General features: G+C 37.2%; 2 protein-coding genes and 1 pseudogene across 2 annotated transcripts in view; 2 read left to right on the forward strand and 1 right to left on the reverse strand.

Moving 5' to 3' along the window:
* Positions 1 to 15,240, forward strand: part of LOC149266850 (toll/interleukin-1 receptor-like protein) — a 109,746-nt gene extending 94,506 nt beyond the window's left edge. Inside the window, exon 3 of the mRNA XM_089409344.1 lies at positions 15,153 to 15,240. Within this exon, the coding sequence (XP_089265470.1) occupies positions 15,153 to 15,240 (88 nt within the window). The remainder of the gene's footprint in view (positions 1 to 15,152) is intronic.
* Positions 15,241 to 15,299: 59 nt separating this feature from the next.
* On the forward strand, positions 15,300 to 16,013 carry LOC149266851 (linoleate 9S-lipoxygenase A-like). Its single transcript, XM_089409351.1, has 2 exons — positions 15,300 to 15,587; positions 15,702 to 16,013. The coding sequence occupies exons 1-2, from the start codon at positions 15,300 to 15,302 to the stop codon at positions 16,011 to 16,013; spliced, it is 600 nt and encodes a 199-aa protein (XP_089265477.1).
* A 90-nt stretch (positions 16,014 to 16,103) lies between these two features.
* On the reverse strand, positions 16,104 to 19,888 carry LOC149266852 (cysteine-rich receptor-like protein kinase 44; annotated as a pseudogene).
* Between the last annotated feature and the right edge of the window lie 162 nt (positions 19,889 to 20,050).

Raw genomic sequence — 20,050 nt, forward strand, 5'->3', positions numbered from 1 at the left:
CATGTCACCAGGTCTCAATCAGCAAAGCAAATCAAAGAACCTTTGACCCCATTTCAGAAAGGAAAAACCCTCCTATAGGAAACACAAACAACCCTACAGGAAACTATGTCAACACTACAAGAAACACAGGAAAAGCAACAAGAAGGACATCAAGGACAGAGGAAAGGCAAGGAAGCAACAACACAAGTACAGGAGGAGGTAGATGCTCCAAAGACATCAAAGGGAGAATCCCAAGAGTTGCAGGAACCTAGCCCATAGCCCAATCTGAGCTCTTATTACAGATTCATTGAGGGAGGCAGAGTAATACCACAGAAATTTTCCATCCCTCTCTTCTTTGAGCTTGAGAAGGAGAGAGGAAGGACACATCGCTAGATGCAAATTGCTAAATCAAAGAATGTAGAGGATGTGGGCCATATGGAAGAGAAGCTACTAGAGATGGGCAGAGAGTTGAGTAGGATAAGAGATAGGGAATGAATTATGAAATCTCAACTAGAGGCTGAAAACACATGGCTGAGGAGGTAGGTAAAGGAAAAAGAGAGCCAATTGGCCACTATGGAAAGCCTCTCTATGGAGGCACTCTAGTGCAGGATGCCACCAAATTCATATGCCTTGTACCTCAAAGATCAATGGCTCCAATTTCAGATAAATACACTAGCACAATGGGGGACTATGCCTTTCCAAGACTATAGGAAGTTCATTGAGCTATGTGACCAAAGCACCCTACAGGATAAAGCCATGATATCTGAATTCTACTTACACAACTTGACCTTAACATACCTAAGTGTGTGGGACCCCAATGCAAATCTGGGGGACTTACAACTAATGGCCCTTGCATCATGGATGAGTCATAAGGAGGCCAAGGCTAAGGAAGTGAAGAGGGTGTTGGAAAGAGAAGAAAAAAAGCCCCTTTACATCAGAGCAGAACAAATCAATTCTATGGTTGTCATTAGCACCCACAACATCATCGCCAATGATCCCCAACTTGCACCATGATACCTAGCTACACAAGAGAAAGCAGACACCCATTTTGAGGACACATTGAGATTGCTAGGGGATGAAAGCTAGAAACCATGCCAAAGGAGATGGGGCACCCTACCATACAACCTAAGGATCAGGGAGTATCATTCCCCTAAAAGAATGAGAGATGCACTAGAAAGGACCCCACTATATAAGAAGGCACTACAAAGACTCAAAATCAACTAGATTGGTTTGAAACTCAGTCCACCATTGCTATTGGGTATGTTAGAAGGCAGAAAGGAGGAAGAGGAAAGAAAGCAGTGGGAGGAAATAGAGAAGCATGCAGGATTTTATCCACAAGAGGAGACTACATCAATAGAGGCCTGGGATGTCAAAGAGGCCACAAGAGCAATGAAAGACATGGACATAGATTACATTGCTCAGAGGATGAGCAACACTTTCAGTAGGGGGTGATGATGAGGCTCATCAATAGGTAAATTATATGGACCTTAATGCCACTCTCCAACTTATTAAAATCAACTTTTCTCACATTTCTTTACATATTTTATTATATCTTGCTTAGTGAGAAGGATAAAGGTGAGATGTTATGCCATGTGACCTAATGTGCATTAATTGCAGGATTTGGAATAGTTTTTGGTTAATTTAAGTGCAAGAACTCGAATTATACAAGCAAGAGGAATTTTAGGAGATGGTATGTCCCTCCTTAACTCCTAAATCACTCGAATATTCCTCCACCAGATATCATCAGCTTGAAGTTACAGGCAGCCAAGCCCACCGAGTTCATTGGCAGCCAAGCCAGTGATAGTTGAAGACAAGTTAATCTCAAGTTTGGGAGCTAAGCCTCCCTAATTTTAAGGAATTTTTTGCTATCTTTAGTTGTATAAATAAGAAGATCTAGGGCCTCATTAGGATTCAAATTTTTAATATAGCTAAGAGGCAATTTTGAGCATAAGATTGTGACTATTATTCTCATGTTATTTTTGACATTTTAGTGATAATGGAAAGGGTTTATTTGATCTAGCACTGAGTTGACTTAGAGGGCTGAAGCTCTTGGGTTAGGGCCCAACCCTAGCAGTAGAGGTTCCTCTTCTTTTTGTATATGTATGCTTAGATTACATTCATAGTTAGTTGCTGAAGTTATTTTTGTTTTATCCCATTTGCAAGTACTTGAATGATTGTTTAGTTTTTCTCCCATTAGTTGAAAAGGTAAATCAGTGGTACAATAGTGAAAGTGAATACTTTAGAAAATCTTGTGATAGTGGCCTCTTCCTCATCTCCCTCATGGGATCATGGTTTGAGGGCCCCACTCTCACAACCCCAAAAACAAATTTGTCTCTTTAGATCATTGCATGGCTAGGGTTCTTGATTGAGTAGATTACTATTTATAACTCCTTAGAAGCACCTGCAATTGTCATTTTTCTTTTTGAAGTTGATGTTGTTTAGAAAGCATTGCATTTCACAGATTTCACCATTAGCCATCAATAACTCTGTTTTTCCTAAATTCAACTCATCTTTTCCATATGTAAATGAAGTTATGCATAAATGAAGGAAAGAATGTATGTTGTTGCAGGAGTTTCTGATCTATAGGGAGAACTCATTTCACTAGCCTCATCCAAGTTGTCTTCACCCATACTACCCAAGTCTACCAACCCCTAATCCAAATTTATGTTTTGTAGCAAAGTGGACATCTCCCTTGAGCAAATCCAACCATCTTGAAGAGTTGGGTTGAGCCTTGGGCAATATACACCTCCTCTATGCCTTATCCCACCATCATACACCTTTCCCACACTTTATTCCACCTCTCCTACCCTCCTATAGCTTTCAACCTGTTTCCTATAGTAAACCAGGACATCCTGTAGTAAAACCAAGTCATCCTGTAGTACTACAGGAAATCCTGTAGCAACCTATTTTAAGCTCGAATTAAGTAGAAATGATCATCTGAGCTTAGGTTAGGCCTCCACTTGGCTTCCATACCCTCAACACCATTTTGGACCTATTTCCCCATGCCTTTCTCCCCTGCACAAGATCAGATTGGTTCACTTAGCATTTACATTTATAAAATTGAAAATAAAAAAAGACTATTTTCTGCAATTTCTAGTTAGTACATGCATACAACAGTCAGAGTAGTTTGAGGTTAATTTCCATGCTTACTTAGTCTAAATAACTAGATGTTAGAATGCAAGGTCAAATTAGGTCTCTTTTGTAAATAATGTGTAAATTCTTAGCTAGATAATTTCATGTCACTTCACAGCACTTTCCCATTCAACATTTTCATTTCCTAGAATAAGCAGCATTTCCTTTCTGCATCACAGATAGTTTTCCATTTGTTGTTAATAGTCAGACTCCTTCTAGTAAATAGAAGACTGGTTTGAAAAACCCTAGTGGTCTATTGCCCTAGTGGAAAAGTGACAAGAGTAGACCATTGCATCTACTGTGTATACAACACTCTCACCTCCAAGTTTGTATGAACCTCGGGTTGATGAAGTAAAGTTGGTAGCCCTAGGAGTTGCAACATTCTTGTTGCAATACTTGAGCTCATCACTAAAGTCATGAGTTCTAGATTGAGTCATTGAGAGCATTGTTTGTTCTCCCTTCCACGTGGATTCAATTATTGCAAAGGGACATGTTGGTAGGTTGTGATAAGGCTAGAAGGATAGGTGACCCCCCTCGAGTGAGACCCCCATCAGAGGTGTGTCATCAGAGATCTTAATTCTTGCCAAGTCATTATTATATATGGCTTGCAAGCTCTTGGATATACAAAAGATTTAATTGTGGGCCTCACCTATATTACTCCACAGTTGAAAAGAAGTTTACAAACATATATATAATCCTATCCCCTCTAGATTTGAACCTATGACCTTTTAGGAAGAAACATATATTCATACCATCATAAGAAAATTTATATAATTTAATTGTCCTATAAAAAAATTCTAAATAATATTATCAATTTCTAATAAAAAACAATAAAACAAAATATTTAAAATTTACCTTTTTAATGTTATAAATTCAATCTGTATCTTAAAAATACCAAATAGAAACAACCATGCCCAGATGGATACTAATAAGTAATATTCATCCAAAAAATAAAAAAAGAATGAAATTACATTTATAACGTAGATATTTTTAGTCCATGAGATGGATACTAATAAGTAATATTTATATAAAAATAAAAAAAATAAAAAAAAAATTGAATAAAATTACATTTATAATAAAGATATTTTTAGTCTATAAAATGTAAATTAGATAGTAATAAAGCATATTATCAAAACACTTTTTATATGAAGATATTAAATAAACACAAATTCAATTATATTTCAACCATATTAAGAGTGGATGTGGTTCAACCCAAATACCATTTCTAATATAATAAACAAATAAATCTTATAAATAAATAAATTAATTAATAATAATAATAATAAAATTAATATATTTCTTACTATTATAATCTTTTTGTTATTTTCAAATATTAAACGGAAATTTTATTTTAACCACAGAATTCATTAGTCATTTATTTTATTAATAAAGAGATTTGGGAACCCACGTTATAACTTACACATGATTTCGTATAGAGATTTGGGAACCCACGTTATAACTTTACACATGATTTCATATAGAGATTTGGGAACCCACGTTATAACTTACGCATGATTTCACACGTAATATGACACTTCTAATATGATATTGGTTGTTGGTTAGTCTTTCCCTTTCTTTATAAGCGTTGATATGATACCTCTAAATTGTAATTCAATTGAATGGTCATTTTTTTAATGAAAAAACAAAGTACACCAAAAAGTATTAAGTATATTAGCTTGATATCTTCTTTAAACCTTTCACAATCACAATTAAAATTCAAAACATTTTAATAAAGAAAATGTACATTTTCTCATATTTATATATAATTATTATTTATTTATATTAAAATATATATTATAAATTTTTTTTGCTGAAGCAAGAGACTATCCTTCTATTCCAATACACCAAAAGAAATGTTACAATATTTACAAAAAACTTGACTTTGTAATGGACTTCGGAAAAAACAAGGGCATTCTGCCATAGAGAAGACCCTCCACACTAACTAAAGGATAAGCTAACCTCTCAAAAGATATTCTCGGTTATCCGTTAACCCATGGTCTAACTCCGCGATTCCAACATCATTACCTCGAAAAACTTGAAATTACAAGTGGCCCCACAAAAACATACGGCCATATCTGACCGTCGAATCTCTCTACAGAAATAGACGGCGCGGAGAAAAATCGGGAAGCCAAGCTACTCGAACTGTAAGGCGCGATGGAGGGTGGTATTACGTACCCCACCCTTGCCACGTGTTGAGATCCTAGTGGGATCACTCTCCAAAAAACCAAACCACTTACCATTCAAAAGCTCAGCAATCACCTGGAAATCGCTTAAAGCCTGGTTTTTCATACCGTAAGAGGGATGCAGGAGATTTTCCGTCGCTGGAAAGATCTAGCCGGCCATCCCGCGAAGGCTTACTTTGGGACTCGTAGCAGAACCATCCGCTAATTGTAAATTAGACCCTGTGATGCAAATCGAAGGAGAAAGGAGACTAGTTAACTTATGCCAAAGGATGAAGTAACCGCTCAAAGATTGCCCTTCGTCAAGGATCCAACCAAAGTACTGTGTTTGAACTTGCATAAGAAGCATCATTCCAAGCCTTTCCTTCTTGCCCAATATCTAAAAATTTCTCTGTCCTCTACCGCTTGTTCATTGCAGAGAGCTTTTAATCTGCTCTGAGGCAACTCCTGCCATTTCATCTCAATCCTACATTCTGAATTAATCACTCCTTGGTTGGCTAGTAAATCCGCTAGTTTATTGGCTTTCTGACGAACATGATTGAAGCTAACAGTTCGAAGAATCAGGAGATGATTTTGAATTCTTTGGTACACTTGAATTAGTCTCCAGTGTTTTGAGACCCTTTCTGGCGCTGCTCCACAACTAATTCTCTTAACCGCATTTATAGAGATCTCTGAGTCTGCTTCGATAATGACATTTGAGTTGTGATTTAGTTTAAGGAGCTCTAGACAATGTTCCAATGCCATTAGTTCAACCATGTTGTTGGTGGCAATGCCTAAATGGCAGTGGAAAGTAAAGATTATAATTCCTTCTTCATCTCTTAACACCCCTCTATAACCTGCTATTCCAGGGTTGCTTTTTGAAGCACCATCAATATTGCATTTTAGGTAACCTTTCGGTGGAGGATGCCAGAACTCCTTTTCCGTTTCCAAATCTCTTTCCTTTCTGCTAAGTCCATGGTGAATGATTTCTTGCATACCCAGATGCCTGAGAATTCTGAATTCATTCACTGTGGGAGGATTCTTAGGTTAACTGCGCACAGTGGTGGAAATTGTCTCCTTAATATGTTTCAAGATCAGATCCATCAATCGAAGGGGAGTAGTTTTTTCATCCTTGAAAATTCTTTTATTCCTTTCTTTCCAAACATTCCAGATAATGAAGCTTGGCATAAAGGTCCAGGCCAAATTAAGGATCTCATACTCCGAAAAAAAAATTCTCCACCTGTTCAGGGTATTAATGATGCTATCCTTATCTCTGTCTGTCTATTGAAACATGATGTCAAAAGAATCCCACAACCAGTTGGTGTAGGTGTAGCTGTTAAGAATATGCTCCATTGTCTCCTCATGAGCTTCACATAACTGACATCTAGAAGGCCCAATAACCCCCCTTTTCTGAATATTGTCCCAAGTTAAAATTTTCTTGTAATGAACTAACCACATGAATAGCTTGATCTTCATCCACCCTTGGTAGCTCCAAAGTTGTTGCCAGGATTTAGCCAAAACACAGGAATCTAGGTTCAGGATAATTCTTTTTGCTTCCTTGATATTAAAGGTACCTTCTTTATTAAGGCCCCATCTTAGCTGATCCTGCCCATCTGTTACCAAGATCTTTCTTTGTTTTAACATGCTCATGAGTTCCTCTGCTTTTGTTTTTATGGGGTTGTCCTCTCTGCAGTCTATTTTCCTCCAGTTTCTCCACTTTCCGGAGTCATGAGGAAGATTCCAGAAATCTTTAACTTTTACTAATCCTTGGGAATCTATTTCCTGCTTGAGGCTCATAAATTCCTCTTTTATCAGCATTGGTTCTTGTTTCCATTTGTCTTCCTAGAAGAGAGCTAGATCTCCTGCTCTGATTTCCCAGAAACTGTTGTTTTGTACTAAGTTTCTGTTTTCCCAGGCTTTATTCCAGATGTAAGAGCCTTTTATGTTTCCAGACATTCTTATAAGATCACTTGTTTGCCAGGAGCTTGCATATTTTTCTTTCCAGATTTTGGCCCATTGAGCCCCTGGTTCTTTAATCCACCTCCACCAGAGCTTGGCTCCTAAAACATTACTCAGAATCCCCTGATCATCTAAACCTAGACCTCCGTGACTTTTGGGTTTACAAATTTTATCCCAAGGAACAAGGGCCCATTTTTTCCTTATTTCCTCCTTGCCCCAAAGGAAGTCTCTTTGGATATTCCTAAATTGTTGTAAGATCCCTTTGGGAGCTGGAAGGGCTGATAAAAAGAAAACAGGGATAGATTGAAGAATGGCCTTTGTCAGAATCAACCTTCCAGCAAGGTTCAACGATCTGAAAGTCCATTTTTTGACTTTGTCTTGCATCTTGTTGAGCATCGGTTCCCAAACACCTTTGTGCAATGGTCTAGCTGTAAGGGGAATTCCCCAATACTTTGAAGGGATGGAATCCCTTTGAAAGCCCAGAATTCTGGAGATGTTCCTCTGAATTTCAATGTTAGTATTTAAGAAAAAAAAATTTGATTTGGAGAGATTAACTTCCATACATGTAGCCAAGGCAAAGTCATTTAGGATTTGTTTGTACGTTGAAGCTTCTTTGACTGTGGGGATACCCTGCAGCATGGTGTCATCCACAAATTGTTGGTGAGTCATTGCTTGACCATTCTCCGTTAATTGGAGGCCCTTGATCTTTCCTAAGACTTTGGCGTGATTAATGGATCTGCCCAGATCTTCCATCATGAGGATAAAGAGAAAGGGAGAGAGTGGGTCTCCCTGCCTGAGGCCTCTGGAAGGAGTGAAGATCTCTGAGGGCGAGCCATTCACTAGAATTGAAAAGCTGGAAGAAGTAACTAGAGCCATAACCCATCTGACCCAGTTGTGATCAAACCCAAAAGCAGTAAGGACTTTCTTAATGTAAATCCAGTTCACCTTGTCATACGCTTTTGCAATATCTAATTGCATGATCATACCAGCCTGCTTTTTGCTGGTAAGCGAATGAACTACCTTGTGGGCATGAATAATGTTGTTTAGGATTTGTCTTCCTTCCACATAACCTGATTGTTCCCCTGAAATTAAAGAAGGAAGAAGAGGTTTGAGTCTGCTAGCCATAATTTTGGAAATAATTTTGTAAACAACATTGCATAAAGCAATGGGTCTGAACTTATCAGGAGTCAGGGCTGAATCCTGTTTGGGGATTAGGGAGATGAAGGAGGTGTTGAGGGTTTTCAGAATGGCCCTGCTTCTTCTGGAGTCCTCTACAACATTCAGAATATCCTGTTTGACCACATTCCAGCAGGCCTTGAAAAAGTCTACATTAAAACCATCCGGACCTGGAGCTTTGCCATTCTGCATATCTTTAATAACCTCACTGAGTTCTTCTTCGGTTACTGGTTTATTCAGGTTAAAATTATCCTCTCTAGACACCATTTTAGGGATATTTTTTGTAATTTCCTTAATGCATTGTTCTCTGTTTGGATTATCTTCCTTTGTGATTCCTTTGAAATGCTGAACCAGCACAGCTTCGATATTCTTATGAGAGGTCTGAAGCTCCCCATTCTCATTCAATATCGAAGAGATTCTATTGTGCGCTCTATTGGCCATGGTGGATCTGTGGAAAAATTTGGTGTTTCGTTCACCTTCTTTGAGCCATTGAACTCTAGACTTTTGTCTCCAAAAGATTTCCTCTTGTTTGCATAAATTCTCCCATTCTTGATTGTATTTATTAGCTTGTTCACTCTTGACTTTATCAAAACCATCAATGATCAATGCTTGGATTAGTTCCTATAGTTTAATTTCCACTGATTTTTTGTCTACGAAAATATTACCAAAGTCCTTCTTGTTCCATTCTTTGAGTCTGAGTTTTATGTGCTTTAGCCTTTTATGAAGGAGGAACATTTTGGTGCCCTGGATCTGCAGATCTTCGGACCACCATTTTTCAATGTTGCTGATGAAATCTGGGTGGGAGAGCCAGATATTCTCAAATCTGAAGGGTCTATTTCTGGGAGAAGCGAACCCCTTGATCTCTAATTGAATTGGCCAGTGATCAGATCCTCCAAAAGGGAGAACACTGGCAGTTATTTCTTTATTAGTGAGCATCAGCTCCTCTGAGATAAAAAATCTGTCTAACTTGGAGGCAACCTGGGCATCACCTCCTCTTTTTTTATTCCAAGTAAAAAGGTTGTTGTGCATTTCAGAGTCAACCAATTTCATATCTTCTGTGAAGGATTGGAACACTACTGAATCTTTACTTAGCATTCTGGTACCTCCTTTTTTTCTGAAAGAGATTTAATCATGTTGAAATCTCCTCCCAAGACCTAGGGGATTTCTTCATGTCTACTTCTGAGATCTACCAAGGAGTCAAGAAATTTGAGTTTCTCATATATTCGTTGAGGACCATAAACATTTGTAACCAGTAAGGTGTCCGACACCCCCACTGGTTGAATGATAATTGAAAAATAATTTCTTGATGCCTCTGCATCTATTATGCTGACTTTTTGGGGGTTCCATAGAGTGAGAATGCCCCCAGCTGTGTTCTCTGCTTTAACTTCTAGAAACTCAAATCTATTAAGCCATTTGCTGTGGATTTGTTTTAATTTCTGAATGGAGCACTTTGTTTCTTGAATGAAGATTATGTCCAACATTGCTAGCTTCATTCTATTACTAAGCATTCTTTGTTTTCTTTTACTTCCTACACCTCTGATATTCCAAGATATGAACTTCATAATTAAATATTTGTAAAGGAGTAACTGGTTAGATCTTTCATCTTACCTAAATCTATCATTAGCTTTCTGCACTCCATCAAGAGCTCATTTTGCTTTTTCCTGCCCCTCTTCTTTCTTGGATTTCTAGTAGCTAATCCTGGGGTTGATTTCATTGTTTTCACCCCTCCGTGCTTCTGTTTGTGAATATTTTTACCTTTTCCCAGCCCTCTTTCTTGAGTTTTCCATAAAAACAACTGTTGTATTCTGTTGCATTCTTCTTGAGGCAGTGAATCTATTCCTCCTTTGGTTCCCTGCATCAAGAATCCTTCAAGATCTAGGTTTTCCTTGTCGAGAATTTCTTGTAGTTCATGATCTTCCAGATCTGTTTCACTTTGGGTCATTTCCTGGTCCATCTCCATTTCTGTTACACTTATCATCGCCTCTTTTTGAGAACCAATTTCTTGAGACTGTTTTTTGTCCTCTTCTTTTTCTTTTTCATTAGTACCTTCCTCCTGATATTGGTTTTCTCTTGTGATTTCTTCATTCTCTTCCAGCACTTGAAACTTGTTCTGACTGACCTTCTACCCCTCGTTATATTGTTGCTTAAGCCCCTTTTTTCCTCCTTTTCCTCTACTTGCCACTTTCTGATATCTTTCTGTATCCTTCGTTGTATTGAGTTTATCTTTGTTGTCTGCTTTACTAAGAGGGCAGTCTCTGAACAGATGTCCATGTTCATGGCACCTACGGCATCTGAAAGGGATATGCTCGTAGTCCACTGTCTGCACCCACTCCTCATCAAAAACTTCCAGGATAACTTCATCTGGAAGCGCTCCTGATAGATCCATTTCCACACATATCCTTGCAAAGGAGGTATATTTTCCTCTTCTTGTGGCTTTAGAAGCTTTGACAAAACGTCCTAGTTTATTGCCAATGGCAGCTAGCGATTCAGTTTGCCAATAATCAAGAGGTAGAGAATAGAGCCTTACCCACACTGGAACCAAAGAGAAAGTCTCCCGCTCTGGGACAAAGTTCATCCTCCATGGCCTCATATAGAGACCAGCTGCTGCAAAAAAGTAGGGTCCTCCTTCGAATATTCTGTCTTTGTCTTCGATGTTTGAGAACACCACTATGAAGAATCCCTTTGACCCAAGATGTAGGTCAATGCTTCCTTTGGGTTTCCAGTGATACTTGATCCACGTCTGTAAAGCTTTTTCAGTGGGCCATAGTCCCATGAATTTACAGATAATGGCGTAGGTCCCCATGTGTTCCCTGTGCGCCTGTAGAGCAGGATCATTTAATATTACTCTAGGAGAGATTTCTGCTTTTGGTTTGCAAGGTCCTTTTTGTTTTTTGTCTCTTGAACCCTGACTTTTGTCTTCTTCCTCTTTGTCCTTTGTGCAGTTGTTTTCCTTGGTTTTGGTTCCATCTGCTTCCTTTTCATTGTCCCTGTTCCTTTCATTCGTACCATCTTTACTATTCCCCATCAGTGATTTACTTCTGCTGGCAACAACATCTTTGTAGGAGGGAGCCGAGCTCCCTCCTCTGCCACCCTCCATTGAAGATGAACTCTGCTGTTCTCTATAACCCTATTTGCTTCAGCTCTCCCGTGTTTCTTCCTCAATGCCCCTCCGTTCCTTCAGATGTATATGTAATATTACATTAAAAGCTATTCAATATATATATATATATATATATAATATATATATATATATATAATATATATATATATATATATATATTATTGTTTAAAATTTTTTGAATTAAAATATATATATATATATATATATATATTTTCAATTTAATTTCATTTAGTATTATATATTAAAATTTATTTTCCTTTATTAATTAAAATAATAAAATATGTTTTTTATTTCATTTTTAACAATATATAAATATATTGAATATCGAATTTGTGTTTTTCCAGAAATATAATGATGTTGGTTGTCATTGGGACATATACAATGCATTTTCTCCTTTGCATATTCTACTTCGCTTGAGTGCCTTATTCTATCTATCCCTTTTTTTGTTATGTCTCAAATATTCTTACCTCTTCAATTTGTTGATTATCAACCTTTTAAGTGACTCCATTATATTCATTTGTTATAGTTTTAGTTCAAAAATTTCTATGGCTATAGTGTTTCTAGTAACAACCAAACATTAATAGAAAAAGTGAATTATTTACAATGGCTTTGAATGGAATTAAAGGGTCTTATACTAGGCATACGAAGTACTTAATTAAGTAATTTATGGGAAACATATTTATTTTTCAAACTCTTAGATATGTGTGTTTATGAATTTATTGATGCATTCAATTATTTGTAATCGGCCATTTAATTATTTTTATAAGAAATTTATGGAAAACATATTTATTTCTCAAACTCTTAGATATGTGTGTTTACGAATCTATTGATACATTCAACTATTTGTAATGGGCCATTTAATTATTTTTATAAGAAATAATGATCCATTCAACTAGTTGTAATGGGCCATTCACAGAATGGTGTGAGAGCAATGTTTTACATAATTAGAACATACAGTTCAACTTCTAACTTCCAACTATTAACACCTTAACTAAAACAAATCATTTGACAAACTCATACACAACCCCATGTTGAAAGCTCAAATAGATACCTATGTCTCATCTTTTGGAACTATAATTTTTTTGCAAAATATCATGATGTATTTCTATATTTATTGTTTTATTAAACAAAAAAACATATTTTTAATAATAATTTGAGACATAATTATATGGTTTCAACAAATAATTTAAAAATTAGCAAATATTGGTAACTATGATAGGATAACAAATAAAATTGCAAAAACAAAACCTCATCATATTCATAATGATATAAAAAAAACACGTAAATCTTAATGTACATGTATTAATAATCATTATATTACATTAGACTAACAGATTTTAGATGACACAAAAGATTCATTAAAACATGTAAAGGAAGGATAGAGTGCAAAAGTAACAAAATTTGGTCAAACAGAATTTTGAAGATAAAACATGCATAAGGAAAAAGGAAGTGGCTAAGTGAAACCTATACAAAAATATAAGCACAATAATCTTTTTTCACATTTGAGGTCAAGAAAGTTTATTGCTTATAAAAAATGTGAGCCAAGTTTTCCCTTCACCACTAGGGCTCTACCTTAGCCAAGTCACTTCTAAAGGTCATTTCCCTTAATAATCACTGCTTTGCAAGTATGGGAGCCAACACGTCTTGAGATGGAGGCTAGTCTATATGGCACCAAAGGACCTTTAAGTAGTGAATCTATCCACTTCAAAAAGACATCATTGTTGCAAAGGAGGGATTTCAAAGAAACAAATCCATTGGAGCCTACAGAAAAATAAATCCATGGATTTCACATTCCCACCAGAGTTGTGGAGAAGGTGAAACCCACCTACATCCTAAACATCTCATCTCAAAAGCTAGAAGCAAATATTGGGATCCTCTTAGATCAAGCTTCGATAAGTAAGTTCAATGGTTTATGGCCGAAGCCCATATATTTAGAAAAATGGATTGTAGAATCTTGGAAGCCAAAGCTACAAAGGCAACCCTCTTTCCTTGGTTATAGATGTGGTTACTAGTTTCTTTGTTTCAAACTTCAAAAGATCTTGTATTTCAATTTGGCCCATATCTCATGGATGCAGGGAGAATGCATTTGAACCATCAATTTTTAGATTTCAAACCATTGAAAAAATAACCATGGCACTTTTGGGGGTGAGTAAATCCACCTCAAATCCATAGGTAAGAGATTGGAAAAGTTCATTACAACAATAAAGCCAAAGTAGTCTCAATACCCCTATGCAAACATCTACATATAAATGGCTTTGGATAAAGATACATTAGATGCCATTTTACTCTAGCTTATTTCACCAATATCCATACTACAAAAATCTATGCTTCAAATATATTGTGTGCCATGAATATGGAAAATTTGCAAGAGTTTGATCAAAATCTCAAACAATGTTGATAGAATAGCCTACCTTTTTCCCACAATGTGATTAAAACCAATTAAAACCTATCATAAAAATAAAAATAAAAAATTACCAAATTCAATAACATAATCAAAATATTACCAAGAGAAAATCTAACTTGAACTGGTTCTAAGCCATAATTGATGTAAAGGCCAAAAAGAAATTTAGTAAGTCTCAGTCTCAGGCATTAGATGTAGGTAAGGGAAGCCCTCAATGTGCATGATCTCCTTGCAATAGAGGAATGCTTATTAAAGGTCTCACTACAAGTATCATAACCAAAAAATCCTCCACTAAAGTAATAGAAATTCAAATCTACGCGAAAAGGCTATTAAGAAAATGCTTCAAATAATAGTAGCATTGGAAGCAACTGAAAATCGGTCAAGCAACAAATAAACCTAGTCAACTAAAATTTCTTGTAAGAGAAGGAAATCAAAAAATTTAAAATGAAAAATTATAAAAACTAAAAGAGTACCCCCATCCCATGAAAGAGTACCCTATCCTAACAACATAGCGAATACTCTTTTGGACATCACTTGGACGAAAAATATCCAATTGAAAAAGAAGGGAAAAAAAGAAAGGCCTAATGTAACTTATAGACGAAATAACCTTCTTCATCAGAATTCAACGATACAATTTCAAACAAATTTGTGATTTTTTGTTATTTAAAATCTATTTTTGAATACATAAACATATTTAACACCCTAAAAAGCTCCGAGACATTTGAATTTTACAGATTAAATAACTTAAACTCAAAATTTTAAAAATCCCTACTAAATTTTGTTTAAAATTAACCACAAAATACATCTTCAAAATTACCAGAAATACAACTTTGGAAATTGCTTTTCCAAAACTTGATTCTTATGTAGAGAAGATGATCCATATGGACCCTCTAATTAAGAGATGTCAAACAAGTGGAACCAATTTGTTTCCCACTCTAACTTAATGCCAATTTATGATTTTTTATTTCCATTACATTTCTTTGCATGGTTCCAACTATAGGAACATGTTGCTTTGATCCCAGCAGGGGTGCATTGAAAATGCCAACCATCTACCCACTAATAAATTTTTACGCCGTAAGGCGTTCCCTCTGAGAAACACATCCCTAAAATGTGACGTGTGCAATCTTGAGCCACTGATTCTGTGTGTTAGATGATTGGGGTGTTTTCTGCCATTGATTTAATCTATTTTTTTCTGCCATTGATTTAATCTGTTATTTTCCACCAGCTGGAAGACAGAGAGGGAGGATCTGGCAATGGGCCATGAAAGGCCAGGCCTCCTGCCGATGAGACTCTTCGCAGTGAGCAGTGACTGAACCGAAACGTGTCTTTCTTCTTCGTTTCGTGTCTTTCTTCCTAATTTGTCATGTTATGCATGGTAGAAAGTGGAATGGGAAAAACGGCCGGTGAAGCATCTTATATACACTGGAAACCCTTCGATGCACCCATTGCTGGTGATACACACTACGAAATCTCGTTCAAGTGGAACTCTATTTTGGGATTTCCTGGAGCACTCTTGATAACGAATTTGCATTCACGAGAGTTTTTTCTGAAATCCGTAATTCTTGATATCGCTGGCCATGGTAAGCTGCGTTTTAAGTGCAACTCTTGGATATTCCCCTTTCATACCACCAAGTGCGATCGCATTTTCTTCTCCAACAAGGTATGCTGTATGGTACAGTACTGGTTCAATATATAGCTTAAGCGATACTTTAATTACAGTCCCGTATAAGCCGATTGAAATTGACAATCTTGAGTGAATCCTGCATTCATTCAGAGCTATCTACCTGACTCAACGCCAACCGGTCTGAAGAAACTGAGAGAACGAGATATGGTGGAGCTACGAGGAGATGGAACCGGAGAAAGGGAGCTATCCGATCGGATATATGATTATGACGTTTACAATGATATCGGGAATCCTGACAGCAATCCAGAGCTGCGGAGAGAAGTGCTCGGCGGATCCAAGGAATTCCCATATCCCAGAAGATGTAGGACTGGCCGTCCACCAACCAAAACAAGTATAATATTTACCTCTTTTCATCTCGAAAGTTTCATTTGGATTGATAAACAGATTGTCATCGATTCGTGAAATATTCCATTCTGAAATACGTTATGATCGCATTCAGAAAGCTTCTATTCTGCAGTGAATCTTTAGTCTAGTAGCCCATCCACGTGGCAATTACTTAGTTGTCAAGGGTCCAGCCAAAATGCGTAGATTGCCATGCGGTTTATAGTAAAAACACTGGTATGCAGATCCCAGATTTGAAAGCCGAGTCAGTTTTCCGAACGTGAACTTCATTCCCGTGGATGAAAGGTATCCTCGAACAGACTTCTCGGCATTCGGCAACATGATTGCACCTACGATCACTGACATATTTGAAACTGAATTCCAAACGTTGGCACAAGTTGAAAACCTATACGTTCGAGGTTTTAGAAGTCCATATAACTCCCAAAAGAGTTCTCCTCAGATTGTGGAAGGAATACTGGAAGCTGCCGAAGCTAATGCCCTCATAAACATTTCGCGCCCCCAAGTCTTGGCAGGTGAGATTTTATTTTGTGTTCTACGATTAATATAACGACGTCGATATTTTAGAACAAACTGATTTCTGAAATGAATATTGTTTACCATAGCCAATGAATGCGCGTGGAAGACCGACCGAGAATTTGCGCGCCAGGTGCTGGCTGGTTTCAATCCTATGATGATTAGGCGTTTAGATGTAAGTCCATTCGTCCCCAATAAAACCTTTCCCATTTATGAAATTTATTTAAGAAATTATCGCACTGAAAGTTGGAGATTATATATGGTAAAATAGTGTGAGATTGTTAATAGCACTTACCAATTCAAAATTGGATTCAATCTGGGCCAGTTTTGCGTTAAGGGATTTCAAAGACTAAATTTATTTAAAGCTAACACAAAAAGACGGAGTTAGACGACCCTTTGGGGTTCTCTTCGCCAGAATGTGTTTGAATATTTTCCAAGGTTTTGTTGAATATTTTACAATTATTGAAACCTCGAGGACATACTACCAGTTTAAAATGGGTCAAAGTTAATGATACCACTGGGTGAGTTTTTTCGTGGATCTTCTCTTTAAGCGCTTCATTACTTATATTTACGCCGTAAGGCGTTCCCTCTGAGAAAGACGTCCCTAAAATGTGACGTGTGCAATCTTGAGCCATTGATTTTGTGTGTTAGACGATTGGGGTGTTTTCTGCCGTTGATTTAATCTGTTTTTTTCATAGAAAAATATTATTTTTTCCACCAGCTGGAAGACAGAGAGGGAGGATCTGACAATGGGCCATGAAAGGCCAGGCCTCCTGGCGATGAGACTCTTCGCAGTGACTGAACCGAAACGTGTCTTCGCAGTGACGAAACGTGTCTTTCTTCTTCGTTTCGTGTCTTTCTTCCTGCCTGAGGGCCGCGTAGCCAGCGCAGCCTTGTGCTGTACTCTCACTATTTTTAAGAAATGTTGGTTGTGTTGGATTTAGTAATGTTACAGGAGAGCTTGAGATCATTAATATAACATTAGACATGGTTGGACGGAGGCCTGAATCAGCTTGCGTGCATAGAAGAGCAACCTCAGTGCATCTTACGACTTCCTCCTGCTGCCATGTTTCCGTTACTGTGGAATCAATCATATTCAGAACACACCCTTGCTTCTGTAATCTCCATGCCTGCATCCCATCCAAGGTAAATCATCATTATTCTGATTTATCGCAATCCACTGTTATTCCTACCAAAAAAAAGTCATGAATTGAAATCTTACCCATTCTGATAGGCTTTGCATTTCTGGGGAAAAATTTATATCACTGTTTTTAATCCCCGTCACAATCTCAAGGATTAACACTCCAAAGCTATACACATCAGCTTTCAGGGATAGTTGCCCCTGCATTGCATACTCTGGCGCCATGTAACCACTACATACTCCAATCAGAAACTCTTCAAATAAGTTGGGGGTGATTGTGGCACATGATTGCATAAATGTTAAGCTGTTTAACAAATTGATTAATTTCAAATAAATTGCATAGAGAAGAGAAGGGTAGAGTGAAATATTCTCACTATGTCCCTGCAACTCTTGTTTAGATGTGAGTCTCATCTTCAGGAAAGAGTTTTGCTAGCCCAAAGTCTGCTATTTTAGGATTCAGCCTTTCATCAAGCAAAATGTTGTTTGCTTTAATGTCTATGAATTATTCGCAATGGTGAATCCTCATGAAGATAAGGAAGACCACGAGCTATTCCCATTATGATGTTATAGCGTTTTTGCCAATCAAGATGTCTCTTCTTCTCTGGATATGTATTTGTATTCAAAGAATAGTAATTTTCAAAACCTTTTACATAATCAATCTCATTAATTTATGAAAAATTGATCATCTTTCCCTCATACAGGAAACAAAATTCAAAATGACATACCAAACGGGAAGGTGTCAAGACTCTTGTTTCGCAAATACTCATAAACAAGCAACCTTTTGGGACCCTCAGCACAACATCCGAGCAGCTTTACCAGATTTCGGTGTTGAACATGGGTAACAAGCTTCACTTCATTCATAAACTCTCGTTTGCCCTGTCCAGACCTTACAGACAACTTCTTCACTGCTATTTCTTTTCCGTCTCTCGTTATTCCCTGGAAGAATCAGTCCATCAACAAACCATGGAAAAATCCCTGTTCCTGTTCCTCTCTCTGGAAGATGATGTAAAGTGATAGCGTTAAACTTAACAATAGTGGGTAGGTAAATACCTTGTATACAGGGCCAAAGCCTCCCTCTCCAAGCTTCATGTTTTCATGAAAATTATCCGTTGCTTCTGTGAGTGCTTCTAAGGTGAAAATAATTTTCTCATGTTCGATTAGTGTCAATTCTGGATCATTAACATGTTTTTCTACATAGAAAAAGAAGAGGCAAATAAGAATCTAATTTCATTAGATAACATAAATATGAATGGGTTGTGTTAAAGAGATGCCTCGTTATAGATTCAATTTTATTTCTAGATGGTAGATTTAGAATATTTTGAAAATTATTCTTAAAATCTGCCATCAAGATAAGTTCAGAATAAGATAAACAAGAATAAGGTCAATTATTCTTAAAATCTGAGATAAATTCCGCTGATTCTACCTTCATTCTACTGACATGTTACTGGGTTCCGTGAAAAGAAAGATTTCAGTATGTTCCTCAGGGCAAACAAACAGACCATTAACACTACTAAGACGCCTGCCACAATCCCCTGAGAATTTTTTGTAGAGCAAATCATGTAATGCATTGTATTGTTATTTACAGACATTGAAGTTACAATCAATTTCTATAATCCCCAAAAGCAAGGAAATCATAAAATTAGATGTGGCCATGAGGGATTACTTGATGTGGTGTGTGAAGCTCCATTCGCCTGAGTCACCTGAGTCATATGGGCAGAAGGGTTTGGCCGGGAGGAGTTAGAGAATGAAAGTGGACTAGCACTATTCCCAGCAGTACTAGTGTTAAAAGAAGGGTATATTTCATATCGAACCCTGCAGCTTCCCGATAGTGCCTGGGCTCCTCCATTCAGAGAACGACATCGGTGGAGGTTATTCGTTGGTAGTTGAAAGCAAGATCTGCAGTCCTTTCTGGATAAATCTCTCCAGCATTGAACTAATCTGTAAACGGTACCATTGGCAAAACATGTAGCTGAGCCTTGAGTGAATCCCTTATTTGCAGAATTGCAGGCCTCATCAGACACGTTGAAAAGCAGATTTGAAGTAGTGGTCCTGAAATTGTATAGATTACTTGTACTAATTTCAATTACCATAACCAGATAAGTCCCATTGGTGTCTAGCTTTGAAAAAAGGCTAAAGTTCTCGTATCGCAGGAAGCAGCTTTCTAACCATACTCGAGCGCCGACGTCTTTTCCACAAAGTTGTATAACACTATCGTTTGCTTCTTGTGAACAGATTGAACAGTCTTGGCTAGATATGTTACCTTGACACTGGAGGAGGCCATATATTCTGTTAGGACTTTTGCCATAGAAAGAAGTGTTGAACCTTGTTTGAGATGCGTTCTTCATTAGATCACCCATTAACCTATTCAAATCGCTCGAAAAAGTACTTCCATTGGCATAAGTAGAGGCATTAGCGCAGGCATGTGAGCTAATTTGTGAAGTAA

The sequence above is a fragment of the Pinus tabuliformis genome, chromosome 6 (assembly GCF_031772625.1).
Source record: "Pinus tabuliformis cultivar Carrire ecotype Pingquan chromosome 6, CPIR1, whole genome shotgun sequence".
In the NCBI taxonomy this organism is placed as follows: domain Eukaryota; kingdom Viridiplantae; phylum Streptophyta; class Pinopsida; order Pinales; family Pinaceae; genus Pinus; species Pinus tabuliformis.

Coding starts and splice junctions, on each gene's coding strand:
- LOC149266851 (XM_089409351.1), top strand. CDS start 15,300: ATGGTAGAAAGTGGAATGGGAAAAACGGCCGGTGAAGCATCTTATATA. Junction 15,588..15,701: donor GCATTTTCTTCTCCAACAAG/GTATGCTGTATG, acceptor GCATTCATTCAG/AGCTATCTACCTGACTCAAC.